Source organism: Oryx dammah, unplaced genomic scaffold, assembly GCF_014754425.2.
Source record: "Oryx dammah isolate SB20612 unplaced genomic scaffold, SCBI_Odam_1.1 HiC_scaffold_26, whole genome shotgun sequence".
Taxonomy (NCBI): Eukaryota; Metazoa; Chordata; class Mammalia; order Artiodactyla; family Bovidae; genus Oryx; species Oryx dammah.
Window position 1 is genome coordinate 85,177,204 of NW_024070210.1, and position 16,473 is coordinate 85,193,676.

The following is a 16,473-nucleotide window of genomic DNA, read 5'->3' on the forward strand; positions in this document are numbered from 1 at the left end:
CGGGCCTCGTGCGCGCGAGCCGGGCCGCGGGCGCGCCGGGCTGGCCCTCGGGCGGGCCTTTTGGCTTCCCGAGCTGGTTTGGAGCTCGAGGTGTTTTATTATTATTGTATTTTTAACGGCCAGGCCCGCCGGAGAGCGAACCCGAAGGGCGCCGAGGCGTTACTGGGGGCCAGGGGCGGCCGCCAGGGCCCTGCACGCCTGTGGCAGGACTGCCGGGCGCCGGGCTGCCATTTTGTCACCGTGGCTGTTGTCGCTGTGGGGCGGGGGGGGCGCAGACTTGCGCCATCGCCCCGACGGCCCGGGACGTGGAAGCAGCAAGGGGAACGGGCTGCGGGGACCCCCAGTTGTGCTCTGGGCCCCGATGTGGGGGGGGGTGCCTCCCGTTGCCAACGGCCTGAGGCTCTTCTGGAGCGTCGCGGCGGCCGTGGCTCTGGGAGGGCGACGATCCTCCCTGCGAGTGCTCCCCCCACCCCCCAGCGCGCTCCCTGCCTCCCCCGCCCCCCTTCTCTCCAGTATTTCGTCCTTCCTCCGGCAGGCGTTTTAGAGGTAGTTCAGTGTGGCCCTAAAGACGAACGGCGGAACTGATAGGAGGGTAGGGGGAGAAATTAAATACGAGGTTTGTTTGGAGGGTTGTGGGGGCGGGCGGCGATGCGGACGCGACTCTAGCGGCCCTGACTGGAGCCAAGGACAGCAGCCGCTTACCCGGGAGGGACGAGTTGATGCGTTGGGGAAACGCCCTCGGGGCTGGGCTCTCCGGGAAGGTAGGTCGCGCTCCGTGCTCAGGTGGGTGTTGCAGCGCCCTGCTGGCTGCTAGGGGAGGCCCTCGCTCTTCCTCGGCTTCTCCCCCTTTTATTTTTGCCCGCGGGAGGGCGGCTACAGTAGTAAATGTAATCCTAAACCGAGAAGAGTAGGGAATGAGGCTTGGTTTTTAAAAAGTCAATGTTATCTTTTTCCAACTGCCTTTCTTTGGCTGTTGACTGCGGAGCCAGGCAAGTCATCCGCGTCGCCAGCATCTCTCTCAGACTTTTTAAAGCTGATACCCATGCTGGTTAAGCACCTCCCTGGTTAAACTCTGGTACACGTCTGCATGGAGACTAGCTTTCATGGCAGTGGCCAGCCAAGGCTGCCCAGGAAGCCAGGTTTAACTTTGACCTTTGGAATACATCGCATGATGTTTTCCAGACTGACTTACTGCCTAATTGGGTTCAAGTAGCCTGATATTAACTCCAGTTTGTGTAAGCCTACCAGGGATCCAGGAGCAGAAAATTGAGCATGAGTTCTGTATGGTCATGCTCAGTTACGTTTTGTTACCGGATTGTTGCTGCTGATGGCAGTTTTGAGCCTAAGGGCTTCACTGGGAAGGTGGGTAGTAGAATCACACAGGCCTGAGTTTAAATTCCTCCTGCCACAGAAGGAAGATAAATTTACCTGCCCCTGGGATCTCAGGCAGGTTAACTTAACCTGCCTCTCTGATTCTTGGTTTCCTCACCTGTAAAATGGGAATAATCCTATTTAATAAGTCAGTGACAAAACTGGCCTGATCTGGCCCTCAGGTGCTCAGTATGTGATCGTTTTATTTCTCAGATATTGGAGTACAATAGGTACAACTTTGTGCTTCTTCTATAGAGTTTACAGAACAATAATAATTAATGCTTATATAGCACCCATCTATGCCTGGTACAGTTCTGAGTGGATTACACAAATCAATTAATTTAGTCCCCCCACAGCGGCATTGTGAGGCAGGTACTATTATTAACCTTATATAAACATAGGAAATCGAGGCATAAAGATGTTATCACAGCCAAACTTCAAACTCTATTCCTAATCTCTACTGCCTCCCCTGAAGCACCCTTACTTGTAAGGTACAGTGAGGAAAAGCTTTTTCTTCCCTGGTTTTGAAATGGTGCTACCCTATGTGAAAGTTTGAAGACTGGACAGCTTCCTAGTTGAAGATACTGAAGTGGGTGGGCAGGATCAGAGGCTCTCTGGATTTTCATGGGGATGGGGTGGAGAGGGGAGGGGAGGAGTCAGACATCTACTTCCCTAGATTGGGTTAGCACATCACATCCGGAAAGGCTGAAAGAAGTCTGGGCTTTTAGGTGTTGGGGAACACATTTTGAGAGGATAAGCAGGCGCCAGTCGGGCAGTGGTGTGTTGGGGATCGCGCATGTAATGTGTTCCCCACTTTATTAGTCTCCTGCAGACACAAGCTAAACAGAATTGGCACGTCCTTGGTTTCCAAGGCCGAGTTTACCAATAACACTTCTTGGATCATCTCATTTAATCCTCCAACAACTCCTTAAGAGTAAGCCAAGGAGGGTGACATCCTCCTATGAGGGTGAATCATTCAGATTGGAAGAGAAAGTCAAACAGCTGGTACATAGCAGAATTGGGTTCTCCTCCTACCGTAAAACCAGAGATCCTTTAGTTAGACAGGAAGAACTTTGAATATTGTTTAATTGTTGAGACCCATCACCAGAATCATCTGGGGAGCATGTAGAAGGAAGATTCCTGGCCCCACCCCTAGACTCTGATTTAAGCACATGCATGCATGCTCAGTCATGTCTCTCTCTTGGGGAGCCTGTGGACTGTAACTTGCCAGGCTCATCTGTCCATAGGATTTTCCAGGCAAGAATACTGGAGTGGGTTGCCATGCCCTCCTCCAGGGGATCTTCCTCACCCAGGGACTGAACCTGGGTCTCCTGCATTGGTTTAGCACAGGCATTGCCAAGTTTGGGGTGAGCTGCCTGTTTTTGTATTGTGAGCTAAGAATACTTTGTACATGTAAACACTGCAATCAGTTTGATAATGCAGAAGACTTTGAATCCCAATTAAGTGAAATGTTATCCCCGTTTCCCCCTTGCAAAAAATTCCACTTGTCTCTTTGGACCTTCATTACCAAAAGAATTGTACTCATATATTTTGAATTTTATCAATAAAAGAATTGTGGAAATTTGTTTTCTTTCATTGGAAAAAATTGCCTATGTAGTATTGTCAGCTTTGCCTTTAGGTGACGTTTACTATCTGGCCCCTTACAGAAAATATTTGGTAATCCCTCGTTTAACAGATTGTTGGTAAGGACCTTTTGATCTGGGTGTTTAAAAAATTTTTTTAATTCATAAGTTTTTAAAGTTCATGTGAGTGGTGCTTTAGGAGTTTTTCCAAGACCTTTTACATATGTTGTTGATATCTGGTAGAAATCAGCCTCGATCCATGAACATCCAAAAGAAGAGAAATCCTACTTGTTGCTGATGTAAAATTGAGCATCCCTTCTATCCAGAAGTTGTTCAGTGTAACCAACTGAAATTCTTTATCTTGCCTACTCAGGATATTTCAAAAGGCTTTTGCATATCTTGTAGTTAAATAGTTACTCTTAAGTTTTAGATGTCTTAGAGGTAGAAGGAAGGAACTTTGAAATGCAGTGGTTTGAGTTTTGAGGCCTGGTAGGTACCACAGCTGTGTACCTGGTGGCTGACACTCAGACCCTCAGAGCACAGTTTACTGAAAGCACAGATAATCCTGGAATCTCTAGTTTGGGCCTGCTGCTCTTCCATAGTGCGTTTTGCCTGGGGATGGACCAGCAGCAAAGTGGCTTTGAGTTCCAGAACTCTTCTTTGTACCGGTAGACCGGTAGCCTTTTGTGCCTGAGCTGATGAACGTATGGATAGACTGGCCAGACCTCTGGAGGAGGTGATAAATCTAAGAGCGCAAATCCCAGTCCCCATAACTGTGGCCTGTACTTTAGGGACAGCAGACCCAGTTCCCTCTCTGGGCCACTGTTGCACCACCAGCCCCTCAAGATGACTTGCTCTGGACTTATACAATCCTTCAGGCACCTGATTGAGCTCTGGAAGCTGGTCATCCAGAGTTTTATTTCATATTAATTTTACCACATCGAAGTAAAATACCTCAGGACTGTTGGGTATCCTTTATGGAGATTGTATAGGACATTCATCAGATGTGTCCTTTCCATGTGCCTGCCCTCTACTCTAGTGTATCACTTAGGAAAAGGGCAGAGAGCTTGTTGCTGAGTGGTCACAAGTGCTGGTTGAATGATTTTGACCCAGTTGTTTAGTCTGCGTTCTGACTTGGTGAAGAGAAAGCCCATTTACTCTTGGTGTCCAGACAGGGTCCTCCCTTCGAGATGTTCACTGCCATGCCCTCGCTGGCAACACACATTTTGACCTGTCCGCCCTCTATTCTAGCTAGTACTCTAGTCTCCTGGAAAGTACCCTCCCCTGGTACCCCATCACACTGCCTTCCTCCTACAAGCAAGTAAAGAAATAGTGGCCTGAGTCTGAATCTTATATTACATATATTGAAATATATGACAGATGATAAATACCCAGCAGTGATGTTTTCATTAAAGAAATGGAGTCTGCCAGAGATGGAGAATTGTGAAGGCATCTGTTATTCCAAACTTATTTAATAAAATGGGTTGAAGGTAGATGAGCAAAGTAGCCCTGGGCCCCTTTCCCAGACATGGAAGCAGCCTGCAGAGAACCAGTTGTCCTGATGACATTTGTTATGGTGAACCCTGTGAAGTCAGATAAGATGTATCTGTTCACCAGCACTGGGCCCCATCCAGTGTCTATTGGCCACACCCTGCAACCTTTGTGTTTTCACGCAAATTTATTTTGTTTTGACTGGGCAGATGCCCTGGTGGCAACCATCTGTTGCTTTCTTTAATGAAACTTTTTCTTCTGCAGCAGATTTAAGAGATCAGTTTACTTACTCCACTGTATGAGTCTAATGTGGATTAAAGTCTGGTCTGTTTTTCCCAGAGAAATTTGCTTTTGGAGATTCCGGTTTGGTGAGGAAATTACCAGAGAACGATTAGAGACTTGGGTGCTGTCCTCAGCTTTGGTATAACTAACTTGAAAAAGTTGTTTGTCCTCTTTGGGCCTCTGTTTTCTCCACTCTAAAATGGGAATTTCGAGTGAGATCAGTGACTTTCAAGTTTTTCATTCCTATAGTAAGAAATGTTTTACAGTATATGTGTACATACTCAGGCTATCTAAAAAGCTGACAATATACTCCTTTACTATGGATAAAACACTTCTCTAGTCATTAAAAATAAAAGTGCTGGCTTTAACCCGTAAATTGATTTCATTACTTGTTAATGTTTGAAAGACAGTTAAAGATGAATATTAAGTTTCCTTCACACAAGTGTTCTGTGGTTTGATTTGGGGGGAACGTGGTGGGAATGCCATTTGGAGCTTTGTGAAATCTCCACCAAGAGTCAGGAGACTCCTCCGCTTTTAAGCCAGCTCATCTTGGGACCCATATTCTCGAGCTGCTCTCCTTAACTCGTCCCCAACCCTCGCCTTCTGCCAGCATTATGGAGTCACTATCCTAAATTGACTCGGTGGTAAAGAACCCACCTACCAATGCAGGAGACATGGGTTTGATCCCTGGGTCAGGAAGATCCCATGGAGAAGGAAATGGCTACCCGCTCCACACTTCTTGCCTGGGAGATTCCATGTGAGGAGCCTGGCTAGCTACAGTCAAGGGGTCAGAAAAAGTAGAAAACAACTGAGCGACTAGACAACAGTCCTAAGTTCCTGCCTGGATGGATGCCTTCCAAGTGTCCTGAATGTGCCAGCGACCCTCTGCCAAGCATGTTCCTCCACCCCATTCTCTCTGCCTTACCTGCTGCTGCCCTCCACCATACCTCAGTGTGCAGCACTGGGTCCCTGGGGGCTCGAATATTTCCAGGGTTGGGGGGATGCACTTGGCCTCTGCTTTCCCCAAGACTGCCTGGGTGTGTACTCTAGCCCCCACTTCCAGCCCTTGGGCAAGCCCTCCACTTCACAGTACCTTCCCTATTTGTCTCTGTAAAATGATGATGTAATAGCACCTACCACCCAGTCTGGCACACAGTAAGCATGCAATAAATGTTAGATGTCGTTGTTATGGTCTGTTCTGCTGGAACACCACAGTTGGCGTTCACTTAAAAAAAAAAGCTTACATTATCAACAGACATATCAAAGGGTAACATTTATTTCACTGGGTAAAGAGGTTAGACACTAGAGATTCAAACTTGCCAGAAGTTGTTTTTCCCCACAAGCAGTTCAACAGTGAATGTGTTGTTTCTCTGTGTAGTTATAGCATCTACATGTCAAGGAACAGCCCCAGCACTGAATTCCAAGTAGTTTCAACTTGTCCTTTTCTTGGACACGCCTGGTCATTACCTCCAGCAACTGTTTCAGACTCTCCTCCTCAAACTGCCCACCGACCCTCCACTCTGCCTCCCAGCCAGCAGAGAAGTATGTCTACTTTCCTCACAGAGAAAGTGCAAACCTCCAGATTTCCCAAGAAATTTCTAGACCAAACCTGTACCCAGCTCAGCTGTCCTTTGGGTCTTACCTGGGCCTGCCCTTCAGTTATCTTTTTCCTCCTGAGTGCCTAGCTACTCCTTTGGATCCTTCTCAAGCTTGGAATGTTTCTCCCGTCTTAGACAGCAAACATCCCATCATCTTATGTCTCACTCTTGCTACTGGCCATCTCTTCCCGTTGACATTGAAACTTCCTGAATGGTCTCTCACCTCTCTCACACCTCAGCCTCCTCAGTCTGGTTGGCTTTCTAAACAGCTCCCCCGATCCCGGAAGCCTTCACTGTCGTCTTCTCTGTGGTTCCTCAGCAGCAGTGTTCCCACCCTTGACCTTCAGGAGATATGGTCCCTGTTACCTCTCCCTGTCTCCAGTGTCTCTCCTATAGCTTTGGCCACTCCTCAGCTGCTGGGGCCCTTTTGCTCTCCTCTGCAGATGTGAGGTATTAGACCCAGTCAGGCCCAGGCCCTGAGCGCTCTCCTGTTTTCTATTCCCTGTCCTCACTTGTTCTTCCTCAGAGACAGCTACAGGTGCTTTGTCCTTCTGGGGTCTGATGTTTGTTTACTGTTACCATCTCTGATCTGACCTCTTGGCTGAGCTCAGGATGCACCTAGTGTCTCCCTCAAGTGTCCCCACTGCACCCTCACACTCAACATGTCCAGTGGGAACCCATGACCTCTGCAGCCTCCTCCATTCCCGCACATGCACACATGTGATCTTTATATCCATCACAGAGCCTGTCAATTCAAAATAGCACTCTCTACTGCTTGCCAGCAGATTGCCCCTGCACACAGCCCTCTTGAAGGCAGGCTTCAAATTTGTCAGCATGATCTTAGCAAAATGCAGCTGTAATTGTGTCGCCCTGTACTTAACAGTACACCGTTCTCTTTAGGATAAAGCCCAGAAGCTTTAGTAAGACCGGTGAGGGTACTGTGTGGTCTGCCTCTTGCTCTCATCTTTTTCCTCACCCCACCTTCCCCTGTCCCCTTTGCACTGCACTGGCCCCACTTGCCACCGTTTATGCCCTCAAATCTACTCATGGGAACTGCCACCGTGACTTCCTCAGCATCTAATCATCTCTCCCACCCTCCTCAGCTGTCGGTCTCGCTGTTTTGTTCTAAAACTCTTACAGAAATTGCCTTCAAAGAGCTTCAGTTTGTAATTAGGCATTCCTGCATGGGAGTGTTTGAAATAGCATCTCTGTCCCCTGTAGCCGGTAGACTGCCTGTTTCGGCTCAACACTGCACTGGGCACGTGTCGGGCATTGTAGAAGTATTGGCTGGAAGAAGGAGCCACGGTCCTTGGACGGCCTTGTCATTTTCATCACCCGCAGTCTGGTGAGTCACGCACGGAGCCACTGAAACAAAGCATCTGGAACGTCACCAGGTTCAGTGTCCTCAGTTTTCCTTGGGTCGCTGTGAGCTCCTGCCTCTCGACGGCTGATTCACACTTTCTCAGCCCAGGCGTCCTCACATTTTTCTGGGTTTTACATCCTGTGTCTGTAAAATCTGAGCCTGAGTCCCGGCCCCGGTATGTCTACCTTTTAGTTTGGAGTTATTCACATACACTGGACTACCCCGGTGGCTCAGCAGTGAAGAGTCCACCTGCAGTGCAGGAGACGCAAGTTCAATCCCTGGCTCTGGACGATCCCCTGGAGAAGGAAGTGGCAACCCACTTGAGTATCCTTGTCTGGAGAACTCCGTGGACAGAGGAGCCTTGTGGGCTACAGTCCATAGGGTTGCAAAGAGTCAAATATCACTGAAGCAACTGAGCACGCATTCACTACACTACCTATAAATATGTACATTGTAAAACACCAAAAAATTAAAAGGTTAAGTTAAAAAATATTAAAAGCCCAAGTGCCCCAGTGGAATGTCTGAGGATGGTCCACTTAGGAGACCACTCCTCCAATCAGTTGCTTACTTTATTCTTAATTTCGGTTACCAAGGTTCACACCATACAAGAAATGCATGTGTGTTCTGTGCTCAGGGATCCATTGCTACATGTAAACTGGGTTCTGTCTGGTCAGACCGTGTACACAGACCCATCCAGGCTCCCTCGGGTCTTCCTTGGTTCAGTAAAGCCGGCCCCTGGGCTGCTCCTGCAGATGCTTAGAAAAGCTCGCAAGTGTCTGAGGTAAGAGGATTTTATCAGCCATAGATTTCAGTCGGTCAGTGCAGGGGAAGGAGGCTTTCTCCTACCTACCCGCAGGCTGGAAATAAGTCAAAGACAGAATCTGTGCAGGCAGAAAGAGCAGGCTTGGAGGACCAAGGGAAGCCTGGAGGAGAGAGGTCTGCTGGTGTTCCTGTGTGTTTCTGGGGAACACTTCAGTAGGGTTGGGTGGGACTCTACAGTCAGACATGCCCTGAAGGTCTACATCTGTGGGTTCTAGTGCTTCTTGCAGAAGGTGCAAGAGATGCCTGAGAGAGAGAGGGCCGGTGGGTAGCGCAACTCTTAAAGTAAATTTAAAGGGATTACTTGTAGATTTCTTTCGGGGTATGCATCCTTGGGAGAGACTCATCCCTGTAATGTAACCAGCTTCCACCTGAGCTACTGTCTCACCCACAGGTGTAAATGGTGTGGCTGTGGAGGGGAGGATGAGGGGAGCCCACTGGCATGGGCTGTGTCCACAGCATCCAGAATGATGCAGGAGTAGAGTTGGGAGGTGTATGTAACACAGCACATTAGGCAGGAGGAAAGGTGTGTGGTTGGTAAGGCTGATTTCAACCCCAGCTGTGTATCAGAACCACCAGGGGAGCATTTTGAGAAATTCCCAGAGTCTACCCCATTACAGAATCAGGCTCTGAGGGTGGTGCCCAGTTTGTGTATTTTTAGAATCCTCTAAAGGGGCTTTGAAACAGGATTGGGAGCTACCACATTGAGGCAGGGTGTGGAACTTCACAGCAGGTGGGAAGAGGTAAACTAAGTGGTTGAAAGAGAAAAACGGAGCACGGAAAACAGGAAATAGGAAGGGGTGCAGGTTTTAAGCTACTGGGGTGTTGGTACCCAGTCCTTGGCCTGCTAACCTTCCCCCCGCCCCCGGGTCCCACACTTCGCCACCCACCATGGCCACACAAAGCTCACATGTGCCCACATTCCTGCTCATCACACTTGTGAGTTTTCATTTACTTGTACTCATGAGGCTGCTGAGTGCTAAGTGGAATTTATTGTGCAAGACTGGACTTGGCCCATCCTTGATCTCCAGGGACTAAGGCCATTGGGCATTTTGTAAAGAGAGAGCCAGAAGCCCAAGCAGTCAGATGCTCTGAGCCATGCGGGGATTGCTGAGCCCAGTGGCTGGAGGATCAATAGCAGGTTACCTTTTTGAGCCTCAGTTGCCTCATCTGTAAATGGGACTAACGCTTTCTTCCCAGGGGCTGTTGTCAGGACCGAAAGAAATGAGATTTATGCCAGGTGTGTGTTGTGGGCAGCCCCTAACGGTTTGTAGATTCTAACCAGCCTGGGCTTGGTTGAGCTGTTCGAACGAGGAGGGCCCAGCCCCCCTTGCTTGGTGTCTGACTTGTGTGTGGTGAGAGTACATGGGAGTGCTCTCTCTGCCTGCCTCAAAAGGAGGCCTTACTTGGAGCTGCTCAGGCAGTGGGCGAGGGCAGGAGGGGCTCCAGGCAAGGGGCCAAGCCCCTAGTCTTGCTGAGGTGGGGCTGGAGTGGCATCCCCTGCTCCAGGCTCCCCTTGCCATCTCGGGGTTGGGGTTAGGGGCTCTCTACGCAGAGTGCTGTGTGTCAGCAGCCTCTCGCCTTCCATCCTGACTACAGACCTCTTGGTCTGCCCCTCTTAGGCCTTCATCTTTCATTCAAACAGTTCCTGAGAAGTCTCCTCCAGGAGGTCTTCTTGGCTCACTGGAAGCAGGGGAGGAAATAGTGCCCGTCCCAGGTGCTGTCGAGATGTACAAGTCCCCAGGATTTCTAGGTCACGCAGCAGTGTCTGGCTGTCTGCTGAGTCTGGGATCGCCTCCTTGGGGTGCGCGTGGTGGCCCTTGTCTCCTTGGACGGGTCAGTGTCTTAGTCGCCCTGCTGGAGGCCACACTGAGGGTCTGCAGAGCCCAGCACAGCTTCCCTGCAGCTGCTGCATCAGGAAGGCGCTGTGATGATGTCATGGCCTCCAGCCTCGCGCCTGGCAGCTGGTGGGAGGATCTGTCTGTTCTGGCACAGGGGCCTGTTCCACATGGAGGGCCAGGAACAGGCCATCGCAGTCACTGGGGCGTTCCTTGCCTTGCTGCGTGTCTCCCCTTCCCTGTGGAGATTCGGGTGTACCCTGGTGCCCAGAGAGAGTGGGCAGGCGTGGACTTGAGTGGAGCTCCTCCGCTGTCTGAGAGGCCTGATTCTTCAGCCTCTGCAGAGGCTGGCCTGCTGCCATAATGAGTGGTTCTCCTCTGAGCCCCCATCTAGTTTGTGGCTCTGTTGCAGACACGCCTTTGTGTGTCTTGGAGAAGCGTGCTGGTGTGTCTGTACATTGAGGTGTGGTCTAGGAGCCTGGGGAGGCTTCTCCGGTAGGACCCTCCAGGGTTGCAGTGTTGGGGGGAAAGCAACCAGTCCAGGAACAGAAGTGGCATTCCGGCTTCTTAAAACTGAGGGAGTACTTGGTTCAGAGCAGACAGTTGGCCTCTGTAGCACTCGGCAATCTCCTCTCAGTTCCTGTGGCCAGCGTGGTCATTGTCAGGAGTGGCCACCCGGGAGAGTTGGATGTGGAAGTGAAAAAGCACCTCTGAGCCTGACCCTTGGCCTTAAACTCCAGTGGGATCTGGATCCTGGTTTAAGGTGTCCACTGTGCTAGGAACCAGAGTTGTATCGGGCACATGGCTTGCTAGCCCCTGGAGGCTCATTGTGGCCACAGATCTCTCTGATGATGAGCAGCACTGGCTGGCTAGTCCCTGTGAGCCAGGGTTAAGAGAGAGAGATCTGCAGATGGAAAACACTGCAGGGTCATTCATTCTCACTTATAGTATTGATGGCATGCCTACCATGTGCTGGGTTCTGTCCTGAGCATTCTGGATACAGCAGTGAACAGGAGAAGGACGTTATCTGGGCTGCCCACGTCGGGCCTCCATTCCATAGAGGGAGACCATCAGTAAGCCAGGCAAAGGTGTGACTGCTCACATGACAGGTCCCATGGAGACAGATAAAGCTGTATTAAAGGAGATAAGTAATCCAGGAAGGCTTCCTTGAGGAGGTGGCATTTGACAGCGACTCCTCATGTAACCTACACTAGACTTCTGGCCCCCAGGAGCCGGAACCTTAGAATCTGAAAGTACCTACGAATCATATTGCTAGAAGCAAGCTGAGACCTAGTGAGCTTAAGATGCCAATTCACGAGCTAATGACATGATACGAAAGATTGACAACCTTAGGCCTTCCCTCAAGCCACCTGCCCCTCATACTTTGAAAAATTGGCACTTCCAAATCATGTTTGTTAACAGTAGTAGATTTGTTTCCTCATTCGTGGCTGGGGTGGGGAGTGGGAAACAGAAACGTCTGTAAGCGCCAGTCAGCCTCCCAGGCACGGGCTCACCACCTGGAACTGGTCTTATTCCTGTCCCGGAAGAGGTGTGGCCCTGTTTGGGTAGCCACAAGCTCTCCTGCCTAGCACACCTTCTCTCTATGCTTCTGAAATAGTTTCTTGAGGGGCCCTGTTGCCACTTTTTGGATTCCATCTGGACTTCTCAGGCCCTCCCACTTGATTTGGGGGGCCAGATGCCTTTGGGTGGGAGAAGGAGACCCTGCCAAACCCTCTGATGAAGGGTGGCGAGGCAGGACTCACAGGTCCCAGGGCTTATTTTAGAGAGCGAAACCCACAGTTAGGTCACAAATCCAGCTGTGACCCACCTCTCCCAAGGACTGTGATGAGCTTTAATTGGCTGATAGTTTTCATCTGGAAGCAGGCTTCTTGCATGAATATGAAAGGAGCTTCTGGTGAAGTAAGACTTCATTAATCAGCCTGTTAGGAGCCTGGCGTCCCAGGATTATGGGGGCTGGATAATTTGATGCCTACTGTTCTGCTTTAAGCTTCCAAATTAAAGGCACCAGATCTTCATCTTTTTTTTGCTAAGTATTGAAAGTAGTATCTTTTCAATGTGTTTTGTTTGCTTTTAACTGTTACGGTGTCTGGTACATAGATACTCATTTATTCTTATTTAATCTGTAAAGAAACACTGCAAAATGAGGTTATTCCCACTTTAGCAGATGAGGGAAGTGAGGCTCAGAAAGCTAGTGAACTAGCTCAAGGTCACATAGTACTGAGGAGCTGTGCTGGGTGCAAAGCCAAGTCATTGGCTTAAGGAGTGCATGAAACCTTGCATCTTAACTTTGACCTCTTGCCTCCTCTTAGCTGCTGCTAACATGGAAATACTCTAGACTCCTGACTTCCATTTATTTTTCTGTTATAAAGTCTGCTGCATTTGTTCCCTCAGGAAAGCAAAACAGATGATGCCAGAATTTCTGATTTTTTTAAAAGTGTGTTATTGTGAAAGAGAACACATTTCAGAGTAAACAAAACAAATGTGAGTTTCAGTGGTTTTTCTCCTTTAGATTTTTTTCCCTTTAAATGATTTTTTTAAATCACTGTCAGTGAAATCCCAGGAAAATCAACTTTGCATGTGCCTATCCTTGCCTTTCTGTGCCAGGGCCTTAACAAATATGTGTCTGGCCACTCTGATGTACTTCAAACAGGAGAGCTTGTGCACACAAATGAGAGCCGTACCCAGGAGATCTCAAACTATGAAAGACGGTCTGGAAAGTGGGAGAAAGCCAAACCATTTTCCCAGAAAAGTGGGCTAAGACATAATTTGGGGCTTGAGTGCTGCCTCAGAAACTAATATTGCCTTCCAGCCTTCTGTAAGGCACGTGTGGCGCACGGTGTGGCAGTGCCGTGTATTTTGCCTAGAACACCTTGCTGTCCTTGCCATCAGCAAGACTCCTCCTGTGACAGGAGTTAGACTTATCTTTTGCTGAGCACCTGCTCCAAGCCTTGCTTCGTATCAGATACTTGGCAGATACTATGTTTTGATCCTTTAAATGTCCCCTAAGGTGCAGATGTGGCCACCCCGTTAGCAGATGGTGAGATAAGCCCACAGAGGTGAGATGGCCTTCGAAGCACACTGAGCTTGCTTCTGGGCGCTGTAGTGGTCCCTTCTGCCTGTCCATCCATCCCTGGACACTGGGGGCAAAAGGGAAGGATACCTTTATCACTGGAGCCCGGTGCAACTAGCAGCGTTGGCAGGTGCTGAGCAGCAGCACTGAATGGCTGGAGGCGAGATGACTCGTCCTCACGGGTACAGTGGTGAGCCCATTAGAGTCTAGAACTCCCAAGTCTCCATGACTGCCGCCCTGCAGATCAGAAGTGCGGTCTTGATTCCATCTCATCGGTTAATAAGCTGGATGAATACAAAATGACATGTGCCAGCTTATCTATATTGCAACATTACAGCAAAAGATGTATAACACAAACTTCATGGAAAAGGGCAAGGCAAAGATCAATATATAATATGCGAATTTGGGATAAAAGAGAGAAAAATAAGATTCTGAATTTGTATATGTAAACAAATTCTGGAAGGGTACCTAATAGTTAATTGGACAGGATGGAAGGGAGAATGCACTGTGTATCTTATGTTTTTTGGTTTTGAGACCTTGAGAATGAATGTGTTACTCACTGAAAAAGAAAAAAGAATGGAGGTGACTTCAGCTGTTCAGTGCATCTGGGCTTCTCTCTCCCTGTCTGCATCGAGGCAGTTTGATTAGATCAAGGCTTCCTCTGGATGGCATGTTGTATGTGTTGTATGTCTCTGGTTCTCATGGGCTGTTCCAAGAGCCGCTGACCCTGTCCTAGTCTGCAGTCCTTTCTTCCGCTGGTGGCCTGGACCGCTCAGCTCAGGCTGTGGGAGGAAGCCTGGGGTGACACAAGAGAGCCAGCAACCTTCTGCAGAGGAGTCAGACCTGTTCGTGTCCCCATCCTGGGACTTTATCCTCTGAATACTCTGCCCTGATGTGACTTAGTTGGTTCTCCCAAAGTGAAGGATCTCCGAGAAGAGAGACTGTTCTGAGCATTCTGGCAAAGTGCTACCGTTTAATAGGAAAGAAAAAAATGGCAGAATGTTTTCCCAGGTTATTTTTATGCTTTTCAGTTCAGCAAACATTTATTGCTAGCTAAGTGCAAGGCAGTGTGGGGAAATCAGAGCTACATAACACCTCCTCTCAGCTCCCTGGGGTGCCAAGTTCTGGGTACAAAACTTGCTTGTAAAATTCCTCCCTGTACCCTCCAGGACAGCACAGTTTACCTCATCTGGTCTCACAGAGACCTGTGGGATTTTTAGGGATATTCTCCCCATTTTACAGATGAGGAAATTAAGCCATACCATTCCGAACAGTAAAGCCTGGAATGAAACCACATTTTCTAACTACTTCTTATGCACCCACACACTCATAAGCAAACCCTTCTGCCATAGGATATTTCCCAGGGGTGTAGCCAAGGTGTGTGTATACCTGGAAACACTGGGTGAGCACAATCCTGACTAACACTCTTTTTTTTTTTCTCTAAGGAAGAGCAAGAGAAATCTCTGGCTTATGGTCAGCTCTTGGGTCTTACTGCCTTTGCTGTGGTTCAGACGGCTTTGCCTTCTGCTGCTTGTGAAATCCATCAGCCTTCACCAGTCAGGTGTAGAATGTCCATGGGTGTGCACGAGTGCGTGTGACAGCGGCTTTCTTCCCACCACTTTCCTTCTCTTCCACACGTTCTGTTACCACCACCTGTTGTCCTAGCTGTTCCTCAAAAGGGCCAAGCATGCCCCCTGCTCGGGTCTTTTCCCAGGCTGTTCCCTCTGCCCTCTCTTCACTTGGCTTCAAGTCCCCAGTGAAAGCTCAGCTCGGATAGGCCTTCCATGATAGACTTTGTAAAGTTCTGTCTCATCACGATTGTGGTTCTTTCTTTTTTTCCCCCCTTTGTAGCTTTTATATATGTTGTATATGGACATATGGGCTTCCCAAGTGGCTCGGTGGTAAAGAATTCACCTGCCAATGCAGGAGACATGGGTTTGATCCCTAATCCAGGAAGATCCCCTGGAGAAGGAAATGGCAACCCACTCCAGTATTCTTGCCTGGGAAATCCCATGGACAGAGGAACCTGGAGGGCTGCAGTCCATGGAGTCCCAAAAGAGTCTGACAGGACTTAGCGACTGAGCAACAACAGTGAATATAGACATATACACATACTGGCTTATCATCTCACTCCTCGCTAGGTGGTAGATCCACGTGCTAGGCACCCAGGTTTGGCCACTGCTGTCTGGGCACTGCCTACGACGCGTGCCCAGCATCTGACAGATACTCTGTAAATATCGTTGAATGAGTGATTCAGGCCTAAACATTAAGTAATGGCATTTTAAGAGGTGAAAAGACCCGAGGCTTATCTCTTTGCAAAGCTTCGTTACACAATATTATTAATTCATTTAATAATTGTTTAGTGCTGTTTATGTGTACAGTTCTTTGCAGACCGTCACCGAGCAGCCTCCAGTGTGGACGCGTACAGGGACAGGGGACTCACTGATTTTTTTTTTTTTTTTTTTTTTAGAGCAGCCCTTTCTTTTGTGGGACAGCTGTAAAGATTTAAATACCCTCTTGTGTTTTACATTGGGCTTGAAAACTGCCTGTTTGTAATTCCTGCACACTGATCTTGGCTCTTGAGCCACTGGAGAACACAGAGTAAATGTACTTGTATTTGCATAGGACTCTCCTTCAAACAGTTGGAGAGAGTCAGCTATCGTGAGTCTACCTCGGCTCTGGCCTAAACATCACTGGTTCCTTCCATTGTTCTTCCAGTGTCACGCTTTTCAGAAGCTTCTCCACCCTTGTTGCCTTCCTCAGATTTGTTTCGCTTCAGGCGTTGGCACTTAAGCTTTGGTCCCGTCAGAGCAGAGTGTTCTGGGACCCTGACCCGAGGACCCTCCGTCGCCAGCCTTGCTTCTGTACACACAACCTGGGACGGCCTTGTCTGCGTTAACCACCTTGGCAGGGACCTTCTTTAGGAGCTTCTGGTGAAGAGTAAGATCTCTAGGCTCTTGGTTTTTTTTTTTTTTTTTTTTTTACTGTTATTCTGTTTGTTTATTTTGGGCTACATCAAGTCTTAGTTGCCGCATAT

General features: G+C 48.8%; 1 protein-coding gene across 2 annotated transcripts in view; it reads left to right on the forward strand.

Annotated features, from left to right (window-relative positions):
• The window catches only part of LOC120852506 (acidic leucine-rich nuclear phosphoprotein 32 family member A), a 38,517-nt gene that overhangs the window by 3,153 nt on the left and 18,891 nt on the right, over positions 1–16,473 (forward strand). Inside the window, exon 1 of one of the 2 annotated variants that reach the window (XM_040225782.1) lies at positions 533–761. The exons of the other annotated variant lie outside the window; for it this stretch is intronic. Coding sequence (XP_040081716.1) covers positions 720–761 — 42 coding nt within the window. The 5' untranslated portion in view covers positions 533–719. Of the gene's footprint in view, positions 1–532; positions 762–16,473 lie in introns of those variants that run through there. 2 annotated transcript variants of the gene reach the window in all.